The sequence below is a fragment of the Nuphar pumila genome, chromosome 4, assembly GCF_984573655.1.
Source record: "Nuphar pumila chromosome 4, dmNupPumi1.hap1.1, whole genome shotgun sequence".
Taxonomy (NCBI): domain Eukaryota; kingdom Viridiplantae; phylum Streptophyta; class Magnoliopsida; order Nymphaeales; family Nymphaeaceae; genus Nuphar; species Nuphar pumila.
Genome location: NC_143252.1, coordinates 18,652,704 through 18,678,031, shown reverse-complemented (window position 1 = coordinate 18,678,031; position 25,328 = coordinate 18,652,704). Strand labels below are relative to the sequence as shown.

Below are 25,328 nucleotides of genomic sequence, written 5' to 3'. Positions count from 1 at the left end.
ATTAATTTATAATTTAAATATTTATTATGATTTAGAATAAATTTTCAGTAGAGAATTTATTCTGAATCAAGGTTTCTATTTTTAATGGGGTTTGGACTTGAATTCAGATTTAATAAATATATCTCAAATATTATAATTAGATTTGAGTTTGATTAAAATCTAAGTTAAAACTTAATCGAATGTTAATTCAAGTTTGAAAAATACAATAAATTATATTTTTTACTCTACGATTTTAAATTAAGTTCAGAAGTAATACATGTGATTCTTTAGGATATTTTTAATAAATAAATAATAACTTTTATGAGAAAGAAGTGTAAAAATATAAATTAGCCTAAGAGAAATTATAAGAAATATCGTATGAAAACTTAAAGTTTGATTCGAGTTGATTTTTATAAAATTTGCATTCAAAATCAAATTTATGGAAAAGATCACAACTTAATAAAATAACTATTAAAATTTACCAAAATAAGTCGAACAGGATTTCAAACGAATTCAGGATAATTTGATATGTATGAAATGTAAATTCAATAAACTTGAATTTAGTTTCATGAGTTTGAAATCTAATTTACCAAAAAATAAAATAAAAGGCTCAAAATGACACTACTCCAGCCGACCTGGGTAAAGATCGCTTTCGAAGTTCGTTTATGAGAAAACCTTATTTTTAGAAAATAAATAAAACAATCTAGATAATGATAATTTGCGTTAAGTATAGAGTATGTAGGACTTAAACAAAATTTTCTAAGTATAAAAAACACCCCTACACGCCCAAGGGTCTCATCGACCCTATTGAGTTTCAATTTTTCAGAAACTATTTCTGAAAAAATTGATTTAACTGCTTAAGAAATATTTAAAATACATAAAAATTCAAAATTTTATAGATGAAATCTATTTACATTTAAGCCCAATTCAGGATTAAATTTTAATTTAATTAGGCATGCAATTAGAATTTAATCATAAATAAAAAATATTATATGGATTTGAACCTTAAATTAGGTAGTAGATTTAACTAATGATATTTAGACCAAACTCAATTAAGTTGGATATAATTCATAATATTTAGATCAATTTAGGGATAGATTAGATTATATATAACTAAGGATATTTTGAATCATATATCATTTGATTGTAACCATAGAGTCGGATGCTTCAAAAAATATCATTATTGTTTCAACAAAAATTTTGGTTTGTAACTGGCTTATATATTAAATCAGACTCCACATTGACATTTCACATTTTGAGGGTATCGAAATCGACTATATACACGCCCAAATTGGTGTTGATTTGAGCATTTTATCATCGATTGAAGTTTATGCCTAATTGTAGGTCCAAAATTAATATTTTTCGACATTGACTAAATTTTCTTATCAATGTGTATACGTACGATTAAATCTAAGACCCCCACGACGATCTACGTTTTGAGGACTATCGAATCGACTATTTAAACATTGAATTTTGATAAGTCTTTAGGTCTTTAGGCCTCCCCATGTCACTAGAGCCCAGCGAGGGTAAGAAGTCCTTACTTTTCTTCTCTAGTTTAGTTAATTTTGAAATTTAATAAGTTAGGACCTATAATTTATTTAGTTATTTTATTAATAAAATATATTAATAGATATTAACTTCTTATTTTGTAGATATGACTCTTGTCTAAGCCCATCTATAAATAGAGGCCCTCATAAGGAGGATTAACAATGTTAGTTCTCTCTCCTCTCATATTCTCTTTAAAATTATCTATCTTTCTGTTCTTCCTCTTCTTTCTTTCTTCCTTCTTGAAGCTTTTTTAGCAGTCATTGAAGCCCCTTTAAGGTTTGAAGATGAGAGACGAAGGTTGATCTACGGTTGAGAACCCGATTAAGGTAGAGAGTTCTATACTCTACACGTGATCTATCAAACTGAGTTCTTTAGAAAATAAAATCATGAAAATTGTAAAAGATTCATGTTAGTTGATTGTTTTTTTGAATATTTAGATTTGGGTTAGTAGATTATAATATATTCTGTAAAAATTTGAGGGATTTCTATGATCGTTTTCATGAGAAATCATGTATTTTATAATTCGGGTTTTTGAGAAAAATTTTCGATATCGTATTTTCGGCCTCACACATGACCGATAAATCGCTTGTATCTCTCTTGTCCGTAGGAGTTTTAATGAGCAGTTTATTGCATTGGAAAGCTAACAAAAATTTTAAGCTTTGTTAATGGACTGAGCATGGATCTGTGATAGTCGAAAAAAAAGTACAGGTCTGCACCAAAGCATATGTTCATAACTCCCTCATACATATGAGTTTTTATGAACGGTTTGCGGCATTGGAAAACTAACGAAATTTCCTACAATCTGAGAAAATTTTAAGTTTGTCCACTATATATAAAACTTTTTATAGTATCTGTAACAGTCGAACAGAGTTGGGGTTTTCGCAAATCTGGGACGGTTTTAAGAACCGACTCTCGATATAGGGTTTTGAATGTTCTTGTTAAAGGAAGATGATCTTAACATATAGGGTAGATTATTTTATGTTCAGCATAAATGAATAGTATGCCATTACATAAATATTTCATATGTCATGATTATTTAGGGTTTTGTACGAATATTGCATAGATGTAAGCATGTATGATATGTTTTTTGATGAATTTGTGATTTTGATTAATGTATGCCATTGTTTTAAGTAAAGATTAGTATGAATCCATAATATATGCATTATATGATGATGTTATCATGTTTAGAGCATCCAAATTCGTGAGTTTATGTATTGTTACCTTGAGTCTTGTTCTTTCTTGATGAATCTTGCATCAGCTTGAATCTTGTTCTTTCTTGTCCTCATTTTTTATCCTCACCTACTTTATAAAAAAATTAATATCTTAGTAATAATGAAGTCAATAAATTTAAATGGAGAGTTCTACACATCCATGGCTTGAATTTAGAGTCTTATTTTGTTTCGTTTGGATCAGTTTTAAGGCTGAAACGTCCTTTTCAATAGAGCACAAATTTTCTACCATGTCTGTAGGACTGTTTCGACCCACGGTTTTGATAGTGGTAAAGACCCAACCAAGACTGATCAAAATAAATCAAGAAAAATATGTGTGAATGGTAACATATATAAGATGATCCTGTAAAAATGATTTTATGAAAAGATTTATCTGTAGGTCTGGAGAAATTTCCCAAACCGGGAATTTTTTTTTGCAGACAACAGGGTCTGTCTTATATTTTTCCTTAATTGGGTTTGGTTCTGAAATTTTCCTGATTTTACTATAACGATTTTTTCAGTTCTGTTTCTTGGATTGTTTTTCTGAGACATATATGTATTCACCGTAAAACTCAGAAAGTACCATTCATCTTCTATAATTATCAGTGGATTTTCTAAAATCGGGTTAACAAAATTTTAAAATTGCACAATGTTATATGTATGATTTCTTCATTGAAATTGATGCTATGCATACAAAAATATGAAAGCTTATCATGATGGTTATGTATATGCGCACATATTAATAAGTAAGAAGTATGAATGAATGATTAAATGCCTATTCAAAACTTGCAATTAGTGATCCTGAAGTGGCCAAATTGACTTTCATGAATTCTGTTATAGTACTACATGTAAGAAACTAATGCAAGTAAGTGAAACCATAACACTAAAGCATTGGATTGCTAAGAGAGGGTAAGTGGTACCATTGGCTTCATGAAAATCTTTTTTGAGCATGAAAGGTTGCTCATTCACCCACGAAGAGAGGAAAAAAATCTCTGCATAGTATGCAGCGTAGAGGGTATGAAACTCATGAGGGAAATATAATGCATTGGGATAGTGTTGTTGGGAGTCTCTTTTGCTCTTGTCGTCCTGCACATGTAATGGTGAAAGGTACCCAGTGAGGCCAAAGTCACCCTTGTATGAAAATACTCCTGCACTATGGTCCTTCTTCAGGTAATTGCGTGTGTTCGTACCCACAAGGCTAATAATTAAAACCTAAAAGTATGTACATTAGATAGGTATGACATGTATCATATAATAAAGACAAGGTAATCATAGATAAGAATCGATTCATACATAAGAAGGGTTTTTGCATTGGTAAGTTCATACATCTTTACTTGAGTGGATGATGAATACATGTTAATTTTTGGTAATTGCCTGCTTACTTGAGATATTTGCTATGATTGTTGAACTTTGTCATATTTGAACTATAAATGCATGAAAGCCTGAAGAGATTCATGATTATGAATTATAGATTACTTGTTTAGTATAGCTCAGCCCAACTAAGACATGTTTGTCTGACTATGAATTTATAATATTTTTTAGGAAGTGATTGAGTTCACATATGATAGCGGGAGGTTGCGACAGAGACCCAGCCACACCTTTGTCAAACCTCCAAAGTAAATGAATAAGGGTATATGAGTTACTCAGAACTCTGATATATATTGATTTAATTAGGGATTTTTATTATTAATGATAGACATGTGAAATTGTTTATTTCAATTATAAATATTTAAATTTCAAGTTCAAATGCCTGTTGAATACGAATGTAAACGAATTATAGCACGCCAAGTTTTATTTTCATTTGATTTTTTGCTACAATTTCATAAAAAAATTAAAGTATATAAAAATAATTTTATGATTTTTGAGACTTAATTTGGAGTGTTACAGAGGAAACTCTGGTGGCTAGGATCCGACATCATAGAAGGTGCGGATTCTCTGCCTCCTTCTCTTGAATTTATTTATTTATTTTTGTGTTGTTGAACCAGGGGTTGACGGGACCAGGAAACCTCCTGACAAAAGGAGGGGGTTGACAAAAGGACCAAGGTGAAAGGGCTTTTCCTCTGCCTCAGATGCCGACAACTCATCGATGGAGTCCAGCAGGGATTGTCTCCCTTTCAATCACCATTGTCTACCAAAACAGTATAAAAGCCCTCTCATTATTTATTTTATATTATTTATTTTATTTTTGTCTGATTTACTCTTTTTCGGTGGTCGAATTTTGGGTGACTACATGGTCAAAAATTCGGCGGCAACCTTAAACAAACAAAAAAATTTGCCTTTTGTTAGGCCTAGTAAAACAACAAAGGGGCTTTCTGCGCCTCCTCTATAGTGCCCTAAAAAAATTTCAGCACATCCGACCACTGCGATGTCCAACAGTCACCCGTGAAGTCTGACTATTTTGACGAAAGAAAAAAAAGGTACTGACCTCAACCTCTACTTCCTATTTTTTTTTATTTTCTTGTGCGATCGACATCGAACCAGGATCGAAGGTGATGAGCAGATGATCGTGAACAAAAGTGAGGTTCACTGACCACGAGAAGTGTCTCCACTGGTAAGAACTCTGATTCTGATACCACTGTAGGAGATGCAATAGGATCGACGTGAAGTGTGCAGAGAATAGAAAGAGCGCAGAGAGAGAGAGAGAGAGAGAGGTGTTTTTTGTTTCAGGCCTTTGTTGGGGGGAATAGTCTATTTCAGATGCCTGCAAATTGCAGGAGCTGGGGTTTATATGCCTCCCATGGGTAGCTTGATCCCCAACATGATCAATGTATCATATTATATGTTTAACCGACTTATGTTGATGATAAGTTCAGTGCAATCCAAAATAGTTTCCAAAACTGTATTTGGTGGGGATCATATGCGATAAGGTAAGAGTGGGCCCACCTCTGACCTTATCACATGGGACCATATTTGAATTTTGCATGGCCACCTAGATCCAGATCTTCTCTGGATCCAACATCCTCGACAACGAAGAGTTTGAAGTGCACAATGGTCAATGGGAGAGCGGGGGTTTACACACACTTTTCCTAGCCATCATTGTGAGCCAAACATGAGTGACACATGCACCTCGCACTAACAGATTAACCTAAATATATGGGCAACATGTCATGCTTGTAAATTCATGTAACCTTGTACTGCTGAGAATTAGGTGACATGATTACAATAATGAGATGTATTAGGGGCAGTTAGGAAGGTTAAGATAGCTTAGCCTAAGACATTGCTCATTCTATGAAGAGAAATTCTTTGTGAATTCTCCCATGAAAGTTTTTCTTCCTATATAAAGGTTGACTCTAGTTAGTTAGGCCTCTAACTTCTGGATATTCTCTTCCTAACATTCATAACCACCCTCAAACCACTTGAACCACCGTAACTATCCACCCAAAACCAACTCAACTCCCTAAACAACCTAAATCCCCAACCAATTCCCTCACTTCCTCTCTAGCTTCCCTTTCATCTTCTACCTTTCTCTCTCTTCTCATTTGAATTTCTCTATCACCTAAAGTTAAAGCGACGTTTGGTATCAGAACAACAAGATCCTAGTTGTCATTAATCAAATATTCATCTGTGTGTGAATCAGATCTAAGAGATTTTGAAGAATCTGTACTCAAGATCCTTTTGTGTATGTGGAGTTTTAAGGATCTAAATCCTCTTTTTGAGTTCATCAAGAAAAAAAATCATCATTTTGTCAAGAAAAAAAATACTCCTTTTATGTGTATGTCAGATCTAGGTGATGGGCCTATGTAGGAATTTGAGCGTCCATAGATCTCCTCAAAGATAAATGGCAATTAAATGTTAGTAGGATTGCAATTAAATGTCCAGCGGGGTGTTTATGAAGGTGCTGAGATGAAGGCACCAAGATCAAACCCCACTGGAGAGCACTGGTGTGTCCGTATATTTTAGAGGTGGGCCACATAAGGTAGGGTGGTCATGGGGACCCACTTGAGTAGGTTCTCAACCAACATGAATGTTGACCCTGATGGGGCAGAGTCACCTTAATGACTTGTCCAAAAATAGGATCGATTTGTTAACACTCCAAAGATTTCAGATGTGAACTTGGAGTATCATGACATTCAAGGAGTGAGATACTGCTCAAAGGACTTATTTGCATATGGTTGGCGATAAATTCTGGGTGCAATTCATCCAAAGTGGTTTAAAAAATCGGGAGAGATCTTGTTGTAAAAACTCCACAAAGAGCTCAAAAGCATTTCATAAACATTTTTAAAATTGGTTTAAAATGTATATAGCCTTCAAAATAACATCCTCCAAAATAATTTCAAAGATGGGACCCAAAATAGCGTGTGCATAAGAATATGCTAATCCTGATTCTCGACCACCACTTTTTTGGGTGCACTTTTGAATGTTTTCCAACTCCTGAAATTATCTCCTATCAGGGTCTGTTCAGTTAGACCAAATTATATGGATAAACAGGATATTTGAAAAATAAAAACTCAAGAATTTTGTTACATGGTGTTTGGCTATCAAAATGAGATAAATGAAATCCAGATAATATTAAAAATCCTGGAAATATAAATCCAACTGATACTTGGATTTAAAAAAACAAGAAAAAATTCCAGAAAGATTTATCCCAAAATGCGGGCACCCTACCACCTCTTTCTCCTCGCGGCGCACCTTGCAACTCCTTCCCGCATAACTCCCTGCATCCTCCATCACAATAGTCTATCTCCTCGTCTACTTGCTCACCCACTATCGTCTTGGATTCGTTTGGTGCTCACTCTCTCTTTTCTTCGTGTCTACTCGCTCACTTAGGATTCGTTTGCTACAGGTCGTGACACATCATTCTACATCTCTTTGTTGTTGGTCAGGGAGAATCGAACTCTCCTTGAAGACGACGATGAAAAAAGGGATCAAGTTGTTGCCTTCGGGAATGGGGTTCTCCAAAAGGAAAAGGTTGATCTTCCTCTCTGTATTGATCCATTTCTCAATGTCGAATTGCTTTATGATTTTATATCTTGATTAATGCAGAGATCTTGGTATTTCTTCTTGATTTTTTTGTGTTAGGATTATGTAAAAAGATTTTAGTTTTCCTTCTTTTTCCTTTTTAGTTGTTTGAGCTTTTGTTCGATCGGTTTCTTGTTTATTCAAAGCTATGATTTTCAGGAATTGGATACCTTTTCCTTGGATTATTGATTCTTGTTCACCCTATCATATTCATCTACAACCCCCACCCCTCCCCATTTGATCGGTGATTTTGTTTTGTTTATTTTATTTCTTTTCAATTTTATTTTATTTTGGACATTGTAAAGCATGATTATACTTCACTTGATCTTTCTTCTAACCTTCAAGTCATTAATTTAATTGAATCTTGAATTGTTATAGGTGTCTACAAGCAATGAATTGAATGCCTTTTCCTTGGATTGTTGATTCTCGTTCGCCCTATCAGAATCATCTACAACCCCCACCCCTCCCCATTTGATCAGTGATTTTGTTTTGTTTATTTTATTCCTTTTCAATTTTATTTTATTTTTGACATTGTAAAGCATGATTATACTTCACTTGAACTTTCTTCTAACCTTCAAGTCATTAATTTAATTGAATCTTGAATTGTTATAGGTGTCTACAAGCGACCAATTGCCTATTTTATAATGATTTTGGCTGTTGTAATTGATTTAAAGAATAACCTTAATATTCTCCTTTTGAAATTGCCTATGTTTGGGAGAGCTGGTCGACCCCCATTTGATGACACTCACAAGCAGGGAAATGTCCCATGCTTCATGGAAATTAAGTTCTTCCTCTCTTGATTAAGTTGTTCTAATCACAACAGTGATGACACTATTCTTTCATGTTGGGGATACACTTTTGGAGAGAGAGAGATTTCAAATAAACAATCCAACGGAAGAAAATTTGATATGCAAAAATTGCATAAATTTATATGCAAAACACTTTCCACTAATTTCGCAAAAAACTTTCTTTTTTCGCATATTTTGCATGCTCTCGCATCAAGTTATTTGCAATTCAGCATGCAAACAAAGACAACAACTCGCATCTACCCCTGTGAGAGCCATCACGGGACTCTCGCCCATGGAAACACATAGAATAGTGCAATGCAGTGCAAAATATTAATGTGATTTTTGTGATGCATTTAAAATAAATAAAAGAGCAAACCACAGCTCAAGGCCCACCCAAACCACGATAATTCATTTCAATCATCGATGCACCATATGCAAAAACCATAACCATACACAATATATGCAAGGATACCAATACGTTTCCAAATTCACATTCATTCATACCAATTTAACAATATGCATAAGTTGCCACAGTCGTCTGTGTGCATTCACCATCCCTGTGCCAGTGCTTTCATGAACTCACTTATCATACATGCATTCCTACGTGATTCATAAGTGTAAACATGTATGCATGATTGTTCTTGCCAAATACACATTGACATCATGTAAGCACATACACTGAAATAACTTGCACAATGATATATGGTTTTGGCACATCACATAAGCTCAAGCATACGAAAACTTCCCCTTATAGCATGAACAAAAATCAAAATATATTCATATAGTAAGTCTCGAATTCATCATGCTTAATACCATCTACTTCCACCTTCATCAACACAAGGTGTCAATATACACATATTTATTTATTTTTAGGACAAGAACCCAACACCTGAGCACCTATACTCCCTTTTTTTTTTTTTGAACGTGACCAAGCTGACCCAGTCGGCCGAGTCTGACATGCAGCTAAACCACCCAGTCGGCTGGGTCGAAGGGCTTAGCCGACTATGGGTCGGCTGAGGCCTTATAACAAAGATATACTTATTACATATATATATATACTTCTTCTTTTTGGTACTCTTCCTCGGGTTCATGCCCAGCCGACTGACAGTCGGCTAGGTTTACAACTCAGCCTGCACCCAGCCAACTGTCAGTTGGCTGGGTTTTTTTTTTCTGTTACACACTGCTGCTCGGCCGAGCACCACTCAACTGTGCTCAACGCTTCAGTCAGGCCTGACAGACCAGGCCAAGCAAGACTGAGTCACGCTGGAGGAGGGCTGACCAGCTTGGCCAGGCCTCGCAGGTCCCCACATAACACACAAATATATATACTTTTTTTTAGAGTGCATTAACATAATACCAAAACATGGACATGAATGAAAACTTGTATATGCAGGAAACAAACTTAAATATGCATACACAGTAGCTTTATGCTCAACAATGCATTAGAAATGTCAAAGCCCCAAATTAGTATCAGTCTACCCATCATCAAAAACCTTATTACTTAGATTTTTCATCCAGTCTTTCAAGAAGTAACCTAAACTTGTATCTTATTACAACATTCTTGTGAGTCCAAAAACACGATTTCTAATTAAATTGTGGGGTTAAGCTTTATCATAACCCGATTTATCATACTAACGCACCAGATCGGTGGTTAATTTTATATATATATGTACATATAGCAGCACATATATACATATAACTGCATGTGCATATACATAAATATATGTATTTCTAGTTTACATTTTAAAAGGGATGAAAATACACAAATCTTAACCATGGATTCTCCATCCAAGATATTACATGAAATTGATCCGTCATTCAATTTGTCACCTATTTCAAAAGAAGAGACTTGTACCTTTATGTGAAAAACAAAGAAAACACGATGGGAAGAGTGGATGGGCTAGAGAAGAAGATCTTCTTCCTCTCTCTCTCTCTCTCTCTCTCTCTCTCTCTCTCTCTCTCTCTCTCTCTCTCTCTCTCTCGCGCGCGCGCGTGCTTTTTAAATAATGTGTGGGAGAAGGGGTGACCCCCTCCCCTTCTTCTCGAGCCCTCTCTAAGAGAGTTTCCAAAAGATGGAACTCTCTCTCTCCCTTTGTTTCCTAATTTTTTTTTTAACTCTTCTGCAATGTTGACTTTTCCACATTTGTTATTTTTTTCTTAACTTTTCAATCTCTTTTAAAACTCTCTTTAAGTAAGAATAAGAACTCTTTTAAGGAGTCCTAGTCAGCCCTAAAATATAAATCCAAAATTAATATTATTTAATTATTAATAATTAATAATATTTAATTATTAATTATTAATATTAATTAATTATTAATATTAATTAATTATTAATAATTAATATTATTTAAATATTAATAATTAATATTATTTAATTATTAATAATTAATATTATTAATTTAATTAATTAATATTAATTAATTAATTAATTGTTAATAATTAATTAGTAATTAATTAAAAATTATCTAAAGGCACCCCAAAATAACAAAATTAACCCAAAAGACTTCTCAACCCTATTAAACCCCAAATTAAAGCTTTATATTAAATTTAAAGCTGGAAAAAATCATGGTGCTTGGATTCGGATTCGGATCCGGATCCACAAATCCAAATGCATACCCAAAACGAAAATGGATCAAGATCTGGATTAAATATAGATTAAAGTAGGTCTTAAATAAGATCCAAATCCATAATAATTCGGATAACATGCCTTGGATACCCGATCCAACTCCGGATCTGTTTTAATAAACTGCTCAATTTTTAGAAAAACGTGATTTTCGAACCAATCATGGCCTGAATCGAGGAAAATAAAATATCGTTGCACTCAAAATCTGGAGACGCATCCAACGACATATTACACGAATATCAAATTCAAAATTTCACCCAAAAATAACCTAAATTTTGCTAAAATTTTGCTTGAATTTAAATATTAAAAATAAAACTCTTTATCTTGCTTCGATTGCCTCGTTATGACCTAGTTGATGGGATCTAGGCCAAGCACAGACTCCAAGACATCAGTCTGAAAATCGAGCCTTAAACAATTTCTCTCTCAAACAGCCAAATTTTTGAAAATCTCATGAAATGCTAAGTACGAAAATACGTGATATTACACAATAAACATCTCAAACTAGTGAACAACTGATATATAAATAAATACCTAAATGAAGTTCATCTTCAGCTTTTTCTCAAGTACTACGTATATTGTATGACAAATATACCAAAGTCATACTTGTAAAATGAGAAAATACAAAGTGAAAAACATGTACATGTATGAAATGAGTTAACAAACAAATGCAAAGTAATTACTTGTTCTCGTGTTGAGGAATATCCTCTATCGTTTGCACCGTCCAATCTTTGTAATAGTCGAACCCAAATTACGCTAAAAGAAAACCTACAATACATATACATGAAAAAGAGATAACAAACATAAATAAAACATGAGATAACATACACAAAAAATGAGTACATTATTAAGTTATGTTAATGTATTATTTGTTTAAAGTTTTTATCTGCTAAATATGTATTCGGCATAAAATTGTACATCCAAAAGGCATTTTTCTTTGTGTTCATTTTTCAAAGAACCCAATGCTCGTTGCCCCATTTGAAAGAAATTACGAGTTGCAATATAAATCTAATGTAATGTCATCGTGCATGTGAAAATTTATTTGTAAGCATACAAAGTTATGTAAAAACATACCTTGTTGGCATCAAGAAAACGATACAACTATACACAAAACAATAGAATATTTGCAAAAAATGATTCAAAAATTTTTTTATGCAAAAAAATTTATTATAGGCAAAACGGTTGTGATGTCTAAATTCCCGTAAAATAACCTATGATTCTGTATTTAAGTGAGAGTTGGACCTAACCGACGAGTGATACAATTTTATCGCAAAAAGGCCTCAATTTGCAATTGCAACGGGTAAAAATGTCCTAACGATGTCAAATATTTACGATTTTAGACATCAAGAGCATAAAAAATTATAGGGTTTTAAGAAATCGGGTCAAATTACCCATTCAGTACAATCATTTTTCATATTTAGAAATTGACATTCGATATTCTCTTTATTAAAAAAGGACGATTCTAGCGCTTAATGAGATCTTCAAAGCACACAAAAGTTGTCATTTTTTTCGGGTACTGCAACGACTAGCCTTTGAAAATCAAAAAGCATTTTCGAGTCAAAAGCAGCAATTCCAGTCATAAATCTACAGTGGACACATTTGGCTCGAGGCTCATGTTTGGAATTTTTGGCTAAGATTATGGTCCAGAGGTTGGTAGTCTCAAACCCTTAATCTTGACCCTTTTACTCACTGTAACAGGGCTATTCTCTTTTTAAATTTTGTAGTTTAATGAATAATGGCAAAAAAGAGGACAAAAGTGATACATCCTTCATTTCATGGAAGTGACGGCTTTTATTTTTGTATTAAGATGGCATGATGACTAAAAACGTTCCCGCACAAGCCTTTCTTCCCCAGAAATAAAGGAGGTGGTAGGCTTTACTAGTTTCCCCAAGACAAGCTTCAACCTTGCACAAATAACGAACTGTAAGCAGTCTAGGTTATCAAGATCAGCAAATGGTTTACCAGACACAGGAAATCATTTTGGTTAAAGCTTTCATAGTAGATGACCCTCAAGCTTGTTGAGCAACTCCGAAAACTGTTTAAAACCCGAGAAAAACTGTCAAATTGCACAAGTCCACAAGATTAGTTCAAAAGTGAAATGCTAAACCAACAAAAGGTGCGCACACCCAAGTACTCTGGTGCAAGAGTTTTACAATCAACTGTTTCCTAAAAAAAAGTCCTTCAGTTGCTAAATTTGGGCTATTAGCTCTCAATACTGAGGGAAGAAGCAAAGTTTACAACATAATGTATAGATCTTTGGGCTATTAGCTCTCAATACTGAGGGAAGAAGCAAAGTTTACAACATAATGTATAGATCAATAGGTTTTAAGCACAAAGGACAGCCATTTAGAAACTTGGTGAAGGTTCCTTCTGATCAATGGAAGATACTGAACCAAAACTTTTCAAGAAAGGGGAAAAGAAGGGCAAATGTCGTAGCTTTATCATATGCTGTCACCAATCTTATAATGAGGACTTTTCACCATCATATTCCCCTTTTGCTGCCTTATCTGCTTCTGCTAAAACAAAAGCTTTCAATGATCCCACATCTCGGGGCCCTGACTCGGAAAAACAGAATTTCATAAATCAATAGTTCCAAACCTAATATTTAGGCAATGCCTACACAAAATTAGCTATGACAGAAAATGATATCCACAAAGGACAAAAGGTAAGTAGAAAGAGAATGTCAAATGTCGTCACATTTCCTGAACCCAAATCATTTATCTATAGAAGATCAGAATTCTAGTCCATAAAGCAGGTACTCGTTAGTACTGCACCCACTAGTAGAAACCACCTGTTTTCAACATTTTCTGGGTTTTCTCGAGGATCAATCCTTACAATATGATCTAAATGGTTTATTTAGTTAAAAAATGATAATCGGATTGTGCTTTTTATGCAGGTTCAAAGAGCTTCAAACATCAAGAGTCCACATTGAAACTTCATGATTGAAAAATCGTATGTTAAAACCGTTTGATCTGAAGTATGAATCCCAATAAAAGAGCGATGCTCAACACAACCGTAAACACCCCAAATTTTCACTCTCATTCACAAACACCTGCCTCCTCGGACCCATTCACTAAACCCTTTAGGGAACCAGTTGGTTGATATCTGAGTCAGGGTCATTCAGAGCCCGAGTTTTGCCCCAAATTCGAATATTCCAAAAGATGATCTCCATTAGGGCTCAATTTCAATCATCAATCCTCGCTTCTGCCAAGGGTCTGGGACTTCAAATCCCTTAGCCAAGATTTGCATTTTGCATGTCATTTCTCATCATTTTATGGTATTTCATGGCATTGCATCTCATTTTTTAGATCCAGCACTCCTGTTTTTCAAAATCTCCAATCCAGATTTAATTTTAAAACTTTTGTTTCAAGATCAATTTCATAAACCTGGGTTTTGCATCGATATATTTCATCTGATAACCCCCAGGATCTTATTTCTTCAGAAAAATAATCTTGATTTGTTTTAAAATCAATTTTTTACTTATTTCAATCCTCAGATAAGACTCATCCAGGTGGTGTCGCTTCTGGATTCCTTCATTTATTAAAGTCCTCAAAAATTCTAGAGTCCTAGTTGGATTAGGGCTTTGTCTTTTCGTCTTTTTAAACCTTTTCAAAACTCCATTTTGACTTTAAACCAGATGTAGTCATATCCCCCGCCCATTCACTTTGTTTTGGCCAAAATCTTAGAGTCTCAGACGAATTAGGACTCTTTCTCAGAGTCCTAATCGAATCAGGACTCTATCCCGATTTCATCCTTTACTCTTGTTCTTAACCTGTTTTCGAAAACCTTCTCATCTGACTTTCAAAATAGCCAAAATCTTAGAGTCTCAATTGGATTAAGACTCTTTTTCGAAATCCCAGTCGGATCAAGACTCCATGTTTTACTGCTATTTCTATCTGTTTTGAGAAAACTTTTTCAAACTCTTTCGTTTTGGCTAAAAAATTCAGAGTCTCAGTCGGATTAGGACACTTTTTCAAAGTTTCGGTTGAATTAGGACTCTATCTTTCGTTGACATTTTTACTTGTTTTCAACCAAATCTTTCGAAAGAAGTCAGAAACTCAGAGCTTTAGTTGAACCAGGACTTTATTCAAAGAGTTCTAGTTGGATCAGGACTTTGACCCTGACTTCAATTTTGAGAAAATCTTTTAAAAACCTCTTCATTTATCTCTTCAGAAACCAAAATTATTACACTTTTATCACAAAGTTTCAAAATTCTGGAACTCTATCCTAGAGTCCTAATCGAATCAGGACTCTATCCTGATTTCATTTTCTTATTTCATTTTCATTTGCGATCAAAAGTTCTTTTTAAAATCCCATCGTTTGCTTTCTAGAAAATCAAAAATTCTTAAAGTTTAAACCGACTTCAATTTCTACCTTATTTTCACCTATTTTCGAAAATCCTCTCCTTTGTTTTCTCAGAAAATCCAAAACTTTAGGAATTTTAGTTGAATTAGGACTTTGTCCCCAGAGTCCTAGTTGGATCAGAACTCTGTTCTGATTTCACTGTTTGTTGCTATTTTCACTGGTTTTCGAAAATTCTTTCATATGTCTTTTAGAAAATACCAAAAATCTAAAGTTTCAGTCCGATTAGGACTCTGTCCCAAAGACCTAATCTGATCAGGACTCCAGCCTGATTATTATTTCTATCTTCGTTCTCATTTTCTCCACTTGTTTTCAAAAAAATAGTTCATTTTGCAGAGTTTCAGTTGATTCAGGACTCTATTTCATAATTTCGGTCGAGTTAGGACTCTAACCCTGATTGCATTTTTCAACTTATTTTCACCAGTTCTGAGAAAATCCTTCAAAAACCTCTTCATTTGGCTTTCAAAAACCTAAATCTCAGAGTTTTAGTTGGTTCAAAACTCTGCTCCAGAGTTTTAGTCCGCTTAGGACTCTATTTTCAAAACATTTAAATTTCATCTATTGATTTTAATTTCATTTTAAAACCATTTTTAGTATTTATTTCAACTTTTTCAAAACTCTAATGTGGGGCCCACTCAGTTGGTGTCATATCTGGAGGAGTTTTGATCTAATCAGGACTATGTGTCGTTTCAAAACTTTCAAATTCAATGCTAATTTTAAACCTTTTTTAAAAATCTCTCATTCTCAAGTTTTAAAATCATTTTTGAAAAATCAAACGAGGCTCACTCTGGGTGGCGCCACATTTGAAGAAGTTGGGGTTAGATTAGAGGTAGTCAGTGTCCCAGTTAGGTTAGGGGTTTAGAAGAGTCTAAATTGATTTTAAAAAAAAATCCATTTTTACTTTGGTTTTTAACTAGTGGTTTTTAAAGTTTTAAATTAGAGTTTTAAAAACCCAACGTGGGCCCACACTACGTGGCACCACATTTGGAGTTCTTTTAGGTTAATTAGAATTTTAATTAGGTTAGTTAGAGGCTAGTTAGGGTAGGACTCTTCAAAAAAAAATCGCCCCTATGGTGTCTCTCCAAAACAAATTAGGAAACTTAAAAGCTTTCCAAATTGGTTTTCCTAAAAAACTATAAATAAGGGCCAAAAGGGGGGGGTCGACCCCTAGGATTTCTTCCTCTATTTCTTGGAGCTTCTCTCTCCTCCCAGCACCCTCTCCTTCCTGCATTGTTACAGCAACATCTAAGGTAAAAAAATTATTACTTTATCTCACTAGTTTTGTTAAATTTTCACGTTTATTTCATGATTTCCACCATGGGCGCCCCCCTTGTTTATGAGTTTTAAGCATAGTTCATCTTGAAGAACCCTAAAACGAAATCAAGAACATGATCTAATGTTGTTCCATGGTCTATTTTTCGTTTTTAATCCGTTAGAATGGTTTAGAATAGGGTTTTGTGTTATAATTGTTCTCTCTCTCTCTCTCTCTCTCTCTCTCTCTCTCTCTCTCTCTCTCTCTCTCTCTCTCTCTCTCTCTCTGCAGCAAGAAGAAGAAGAAGAAGAAGAGGAAGAATAGAAGGTACTCTCTCTCTCTCGCACGCGCGCCCTTTACCCTCTGGGCAGAGAGTTGAGGGTTTCGGGAGAGGAGTGGAGAGAGAGAGAGGGGTTTTATCGGGTGGGGCGGGACCAAAATGGCCTCGCCCCTTTGACCTTGGTTTGACCAAGGCAAAATTTCAGGAAAAAAATTGGTCTGAGACCCGACCTAACCCACGGCGTACCGATACCGCTCATGGGACCCGTGCGCGTGTCGACGCAGGTACACCAAGCAAAATGTCCTGTCGCGGTGACATGGAATACAAGATACATATGAGGGGTTGAGTATCAACTGTACTAAACTACTTAGTAGTTTTGGTTTCATTCCATACTTATGCATGTAATAAATGAAAAAGCACAAGACTTTAACAAGACTAAAATGCAGGAGCACTTCTAAAGTCCACCCCCCTCCCTTGTGCAGTCATATGGAAGTGAATATAACACGATACAAACGACCTCCTCAACAAAAGGTGAAGAACAGAATAAAGTAGTGGAGAAAGACATAGCAATAATTACCATAAAGAACAAAACATGCACTTTGCTAAAAGATCTAAAAAATATGATCAGAAGAAATTTGATAGGAAAAAACAAATTTTTCACTACCTTACAAAAAAATAGCTAGAAATATCAACTGAAAATTAATAAACGAAAGCATAAGTAGAAACCTTTATATTTAGCGATTTCTTCTCCCTCGTAGAAAAGCTTAAAAGTTGGATATGAGTGAATATCAACTTTTGTGCAGACGGGTTTGCTAGTAGTGCAATCAACTTCTCCAATCTCAACTCCATCCTCACCTTCAACATCCTTTTCCAGATCCTCCCATAGTGAGCCAAGAGTCTTGCTGCAGACCAGGGTAGACATTAGAAATATAATAACAGTCCATCTTCACTAATGATACCAACATAAAAAAAGTTATTCAAGAAAGGAACAAGTCAACATTCTTTAATTTAACACTTACCAGTGTTTACACCAAGGGACACAAAACTTAACGAACCACAATGTATCCTTCTCCTTCACCTATTTAATAATCAGAAGAGTAAAAGGAAAAAAAAAAACTTCAGTTGAGAAACTATTTAAGTTATGCAAAGCTTTATATAAACCATGCTAACAAAAGCTTCTACCTATATTGAGAAGCTTACTTCCTAGGAAGCTGCTTCAGAAGCTGGAAACTAAGCACTTTCCAAACTCGATTCCCTTTTCATAGTAATTATGCTTCCAAGGACGTTGGATTTTCAATATAAGAATTGAATTTTCACTAAAAAGCAATTAATTTACATAATTAATGAATTTTGATTCATATAAAAACAACATTATAGCTTTTTTTTTACTCAAAAAAACCACCCCAAGATCAGAGACCAAGTTTCGCTGGCTCTGCTTGTCGTACTTACGATCGTTGTCCTGGCAGCGTAAAACTCCGAGGGCTTACCCCTCACCCCAAGGGAGTTGCCATGCTTCGGCTTGAGCAGGAGGTGATGCCCATGAGATTTGAACCTAGACCATCTGCCTAGCAGCCTGTGCCCCATCCCACTACGCCAAACCCCTTGGGGCTAATAACAACAACACTATAGTTGATGTATTTTAATTGGATTGAAGAATAAATCTTGAATGGCAATATATTTTCTATAATTTCTTGAAATGTCATACAATTCTAGCTAAAATTTTTAATTTACTTCTTATATGCTTCCTATTAACTTCTCGCATCTCACGTCACATGTATTTGTAAACCCTTTTTTTTGTCTCCTCCACTCCCTGCATTGCTTTTCAATTCTGCTTCCCTCTTTCACAACCTAGGTATAAACAACTCTTAGCACATGCAAGCATGCCACGCACAAGTGCATGTACATGTGCACAAATACACACAAAACACATGCAGGTACACACAAATTTATGCAGGCCTCTGACATTATGTCAAATTCGTTACATTTCATAAACAAACCATTGAAGTTTAAAAAAAAAAGTCACCGTGCATAAATAAGTCAACAACTAAAGTCCTTAACAAAAAAATCATTGTCTACAAATTGACAAAACAGAATAAATTTGACAAAAAGTAGAAGTATGTGATTTTTTTGTCTTGTTATATCCTGGTTCAAGGGACATGGAATCAAATCTTGGGTTTAACAAACTCCACGTGGTGGGGATAACCACACAACGGATACCTCTATTTGTGCCTAAGTTTAAGCTCTCATGAGTGGAGGATAATTGATGCAAATATCAAGAAAAACAAAATTCACAGGATTCCTAAATTCTAGGATTAGAAAGAAGTTGCACATCCTATCAAAAGAAAAACAATAGTCCCATAGTAGCATTGCTGATTCCGTGGTGATAACCATGGCCACCAATTCATACATGGATATCCTAAAAATTAACATGTTCAATCTCCAGCAATACATCTCAGGAAATTTCAATCACCAGTCCCAAGCACACAAGTTGTGGATATGCTTGTAACCATAGTAAGCAATATCATTCTCAACAATTTCTTGGGAAGGTTTTTCTCAAGAGTTTTTTTTTCAAAAAGTTGTTTTTCTCGGAAAAATATCGAGAAAATATCGAACGTTTTAAAATTTGAACAAATATAGAGAATAATAAAAAGGACAAGAAATAATAGGTTTTATAATATTTTTCTTGCAAAATATAAAGAAACAATTAGATAAGTTTTAGAAATATAAAAGAAACAAAAAAAGTAGAAAAAACACTTAAATTATATTAAAAAAGTCATTTTTTCGAAAACCTCAAGAATATCCCAAGAGAATACTGAATTTTTTTCTGTTCGGGCAATATTTTGAAAATATCGGAAAATATAGATTGACCTTGAGATACCGATAATATTGTGATATTTTCAAAATATCGTGTTATGAGCACGCCTAGTCCATCCAAGCCAAGGAGCCTACTTAACCCATTGGGTCCACTTCTATTTGTACTTTGCCTTTGTACTCTCTTGTACTTTGGATTGGATCAATTAGAAAACTTAAGATCCAAATCCCATGTACCTCTATGAATACGTGATGGGCCTGATGGCTCTTGTATGGCTCATATCTTTGGAATATCTTTGGAATCATAATCAAGTTGAACTCTTTCTCTCTTGATATTAGCTTTGGAAGGATTCTCACCTCTACTTGGGGAAAATTGGGCTCTTGATTCCTAGTCTTTCACCATCAGAGATTAGGAGAATAAACTTCATTAGCTTCCACTCCATCCAATTAACCATTCCTAACTAACAAACTCCCTTCTTCCCACCATTTACACCAAATTCTTTCTCATATTCCCTCATCTAAGCCTCTAGATTCTAACATTTTGGTATCAGAGCATTGATCCTACATCAAAAACCAAAAAAAAATGGAGGAATATCATCTCTTAGATCAAAATCCAAAAAGATTAGTGCAGCTGATTGGAGGGTCTAGCCGATTTTCATGTAAAATTGAAGAAATTTGTGTGTTGCACTATAATTCGCGTGAAGAATCATCAGATCAGCCTTCAATCGTGTTTAGATCATGGAGATCTACCAGATCAGGCGTTAAGTGAACCAAATCAGAGAGGATTCAAGCTGATTCATCAAGATCCACCATTCTTGGAGTGAAATTGGTGATATTTTTCATTTTCACCATTGAATTCTTGTGGATTGTGCTAAATTTCAGTGTATCAAGTATGCTTTGATGAAAATGATATATATTCCTGATCTAGAATGCAACTGAGGTGAATTTGGGATGTTTTGAAGGGTTGAAACCTGTGAGATATACCTATTGATTTTGGTTATCATTCTGTTTTTTTGCCTACTTTCTAAATTTTCTGGTGGTACTTGCATCTTCAATTTGACTAGGTTTTTGTAGTCATACGAATCTCAAATTTGGTATACAAATTCGTTAAAGTGTCTAGATACTTCCAAAATTCAAAAAAAATAAAAATGAAATTGTACTCTAGAAGTGGGAAAATTCATCGGCTCTTTGCACACTAAATTTATAGGCAAAACAGAACTGCAGAAACAAATTGGAAAGATCGTGTTACTAAGAAAAATCTGTGTGTAGTTTGAGCCTAAGAATCGGAGGAGTTATTGTTCACATCTAAAAGTTGAGAATAAAATTTTGTTTTGTATAAATCGGAGTTTTGGTGAGTGTCAGAAGTATGGGCAAAGTAGAGAAAAATTATATTCAGAATTATGTTACGGTTCTGTTGGCAGAATTAATCTGAAATTAGAAAATCTGTTTTAGGAAGAAATTGATTCAGAAAAATTATGAAAAAATTTCTGTGGATTGTTGAATCTCTCTAGTCGCAAAGAAAATTTTGTTTGGAGTGGTTTGGATTTGTGTAGCCTCAGAAACACCATTTTTTGTCACTCTATCCTGAGAAGGATACTCTGTTCAGTTGAACACATTCCTGAAAAAAACTGATATTGTGACCATGTGAACTCCTAAATTGTATCACATACAGATCTAAAAATTTAAAGGCGTGTAGCCTTATATGTCTAGTTTCCAACCTCACAAACCTCATCCCCGACTGTTTTCACAATTGTGAGATATAGCTAAATTACTAGACCCTGCTGATGGTGACTGAGAGTTCTGTACTCTATTACAAGAACAGTACCTTGTAGTATAGCCATTTTTCCTTACCTAACCTTCACAAAAAAAAATAGAAAAAAATCACTATGTCTAGCTAACATCCTACACATTGGGACCATATCTCTCCCTAGCCCTAACCCTAACCTGAAATTCCATTCTTCATCAAGCAAAATTCAGAAGAGAAACTTCTTTGTAAATATTTTCTTCCTTACTAGATATTTGGCACAATGGTGAGTTGGAAATTCCCATCATTCAAATCCACAATATGTGAGTTGGAGTCACAATTGTGGAACATGAAATTTAAATTTACACTATGGAGATCTAACGTGGAATCTAGAAAAATCAACACCCTTGAAGATAAGATTTGGATTCTCTATCGTTATGTGGAGGAACAACTCAACACAAGAGTTAAACCATGGGAATCTAAGTGTTTGAAATTTCTAAATGAGGCCATCGAACATCTCCACTATACAATCTTTGGTGCAAAAGTTTTAGAACGCGGTGCATTTAATTCATTACTCATGGAGGACCAAGCAAAAATGAATGAATGAATTCTCGGCATATGAGCATGCATGGTACGATTGGAGATGGGAATTTGGGTTCAGACCTTGATTGTAACTGGGTGAGGCCATGTAAATGAGTTGGATATTACGATGAGGGTCGGCCACCATAAGTGAAAACAAGGTTGGATCCATACAAGACTACATTCTTACGTATGCAAGTACTTGCCTTGAGGACAAGGCAAATTTGAAGGAGGGTGGATTGTTATGAACACGCCTAACCCATCCAAGCCAAGGAGCCTACTTGACCCATTGGGTCCACTTCTATTTGTACTTTGATTGTACTTTGCTTTTGTACTCCCTTGTACTTTGTATTGGATCCCATATGAGACTTAAGATTCAAGTCTCATGTACTTAGCCACATCACTCTATAAACAAGTGGTGGCTCTTGTATGGCTCATATCTTTGGAATCATAATCAAATTGGGCTCTTTCTCTCTTGAGATTAGCTTTAGGAGGATTCTCACCTCTAACTAGGGACAATTGGGCTCTTGATCCCTCTACCACTAGAGATTAGGAGAATAAACTTCATTGGCTTCCACTCCATCCCAATTAACCACTCCTAGCTAGCGAACTCCCTTCTTCCCACCATTTACTGCAAATTCCTTCTCTAATTCCCTAGATCCTAATATATCGGAGACATCGGTGACTATGTTTGTAACATGGTCACATCATGTTTATGAAATTTAAAGCATAGGAAGAGAGAAGTATTAATGAGATAAGTTGAGTAGTAAACCATGTAGTTGTCCATTTGATTTCTTTTTGCTTGCTTCCACAATTCCCATTCCTATCAACCTTTGATTTCTTTTTGTTGCTTGCCATGTGTGACAAGGGACACATGCTCATGATAAAAGGCACTTGTAGGCAGAAAGCATAGAATTAGCACACTGACAGCTTACTAACATCAGCACAAAGGGTGACAACGTTATTATTGACAATAACCCACTTCTATAGACAGGAAGAAACGTTGACAGCTGTAAAAGACTGCAGTTATACATAACAACCATCTTAGATATCAAGGCCTAGCTCAGCCTATAGGAAAAGAAACGTGTTTCCCGCTTTTCCCCCTCCATTCTGTTAATGGCTTACTCTTATGAAATGCAGTATAGTGAATTGTTATGCCACATAAATCCACAAATTGAGGATGCTGCTTTCCAAATATGTGGGTTGATACCAAGACTGTTCACCACATAGTTGCAGTCCATCCTGTTCTATGCAAAAAACTGTTGCTTTAATTCATCCTGTTCTATGCAAAATTCTATCTTGCTTCCTCCCTGCATATTTTTAATCCTGCTATTCTTCATCCTCTTTTCCCAATAGGAAACAGGTTTGCTCATCCACTTGTACTTGTTATGATCATACAGCTTAAAGTGGACAAACTAGTGGAGTGTTATGTGATAAACAACTGCTGTTACCATTAAAAGGGTGCACATATGAGACCGGCACTCTCTTGCGGTGCTGAGTGTTGGGAAGCTCAAAAGTGACAAGGGAATGGAGTGCATGTACATGAGACGGATGTATGGAGCTAAAAAAAGGGATAAAAACAGAAAATGAAATGAATATTTCAGAGAATGTTAGCGGTTAAAGATGGTTTCAACATATTGTGAGGAGAACTATCACGACACCAACAAGAAAGGCTGCCATATGCGAGCAGGAATCAAGAAAAGAGGAAGACCATATAATACTTGGGGGAAGGCAGTGAGAGGTGATATGAACAAATGCCGGGGACCGAGGTTGCAGCTCTAGATAGAAAGGAACGGAGAAACAAGATTAGTAAATCTGAGCGCATGTAATTGGTATAAGGCTTCGTGATGATGATGATGATATTTAAGAAACAACAAATAATTGAAATGTTTTAGACTCAAAATTCAGTAGTATCATACTAGATATACTGCCAGCTTGATGTTGCGAATATGCTGCAATACAACGATTGCGATCATAATGTAAAGTATATCGCAGAATTCACAGCACATAAGAATCCCCAATGAGACCACTAAGCCAGCGAAAATTTAACCGCAAATTTAAATGGTATCACAGATAAGAGAAGGCCCATGCATCAAGTTCCCCATTTGCCTGTTATGATTCTCCCTTTTTCTCATCACTGCAAACTAACAAAGCAAAAGCTAAAATAAGAAATCGCGTGCGCATATGAAAGTGATCATCTCAGATGTGGATCACAACCAAAGGAAACCCTAGAAATCAAACGCGTGGGATACTTCCGAGAAATTGACATCATCTATTATGGTAATTTGCGATGGAGTTTAGAGAGAGAGAGAGAGAGGTCGTCACCTTGTCTGCGAAGGTATCGGCGTTGAGACTTACGACGTCGGCCATTGCAGGCAACGACCCAAAGCAGAGCAAAACGAAGCAAACCACGAGGACCAACTCCCTCATGGTGTCCTCTTCTTCTTCTTCTTCTTCTTCTTCTTCTTCTCTCTCTCTCTCTCTCTCTCTCTCGATCTCGATCTCGATCTCTTTAACTCAACGGAAGTAAAAGAGAAATCGCGACGCGCTCTGTACGACGCCACCCAATACGTGGACACCGCCTTCAATCTGAAGCCAACCAGTGACCAGACTCAAGGTTACGGATGCTGGCCCGTATCCGAACACCGAAGTAGAAAAGGGGTGTTCAGGTTGGACCGGGGAAGGTCCACGTAGATGTGTTTAGAATGGTCTGTTTGCTAAGTATCAAACCATGGATCACGTTTTTTTGATGTAGAAATGTTTTGGAGTTATGAAATTTTGGCACATGGTGGACTATTGATTTTTTGGACTCCTTTAAAAACCTAATTACTTGTCAAAATCACACTACTCAAAACAAGTTTCCTACTAAACATGCTATGTAGATCACATCATCATTTGACATACAAAAACTTAGAAATTTTTGAAGAAAATAATGATTTCTAATCATTAGTTTTGTACCTTCATTAGTAGCTGACATTAACCATATATATATATATATATATATATATTTTTTGTAACATCCCAAAATTTAATAAAAAAAAATGTCTTATTTATTTGAAAACAACAAAATAGTTTATTTGAAATCGATTTAAACTTTGAATGAGTTGTAATAAACTCAAATATGCATACAATTGGATATAAAGAAATTAATTCATGACATTAAATCAAACTAATACTCAATTAAATTTAGAGTTTTTA

General features: G+C 35.1%; 1 protein-coding gene across 2 annotated transcripts; it reads right to left on the bottom strand.

Annotated features, from left to right (window-relative positions):
- Window positions 1-11,596: 11,596 nt before the first annotated feature.
- On the bottom strand, window positions 11,597-24,689 carry PDIL5-1 (PDI-like 5-1). 2 transcript variants are annotated; one of them, XM_090002627.1, is made up of 4 exons: window positions 24,456-24,684; window positions 18,016-18,074; window positions 17,723-17,898; window positions 11,597-11,870 (listed from the first exon to the last, which is right to left on the bottom strand). In XM_090002627.1, exons 1-4 carry the CDS (start codon window positions 24,558-24,560, stop codon window positions 11,854-11,856), a joined length of 357 nt encoding a protein of 118 aa, XP_089858753.1. In that variant the 5' UTR covers window positions 24,561-24,684; the 3' UTR covers window positions 11,597-11,853. The 2 variants fall into 2 exon arrangements, with proteins under 2 accessions (XP_089858753.1, XP_089858752.1); XM_090002626.1 differs by lacking the exon at window positions 11,597-11,870 and adding an exon at window positions 13,324-13,657 and having other exon boundaries at window positions 24,456-24,689.
- Window positions 24,690-25,328: the final 639 nt, after the last annotated feature.

Bases quoted from the DNA above. Each gene is read 5' to 3' on its own strand.
- PDIL5-1 (XM_090002626.1), bottom strand. From the start codon at position 24,560: ATGAGGGAGTTGGTCCTCGTGGTTTGCTTCGTTTTGCTCTGCTTTGGG. The intron at 18,075-24,455 runs GTGACGACCTCT...ATTATTAAATAG, and splicing joins CCGATACCTTCGCAGACAAG to GTGAAGGAGAAGGATACATT. The intron at 17,899-18,015 runs GTAAGTGTTAAA...CCTGGTCTGCAG, and splicing joins GTCCCTTGGTGTAAACACTG to CAAGACTCTTGGCTCACTAT.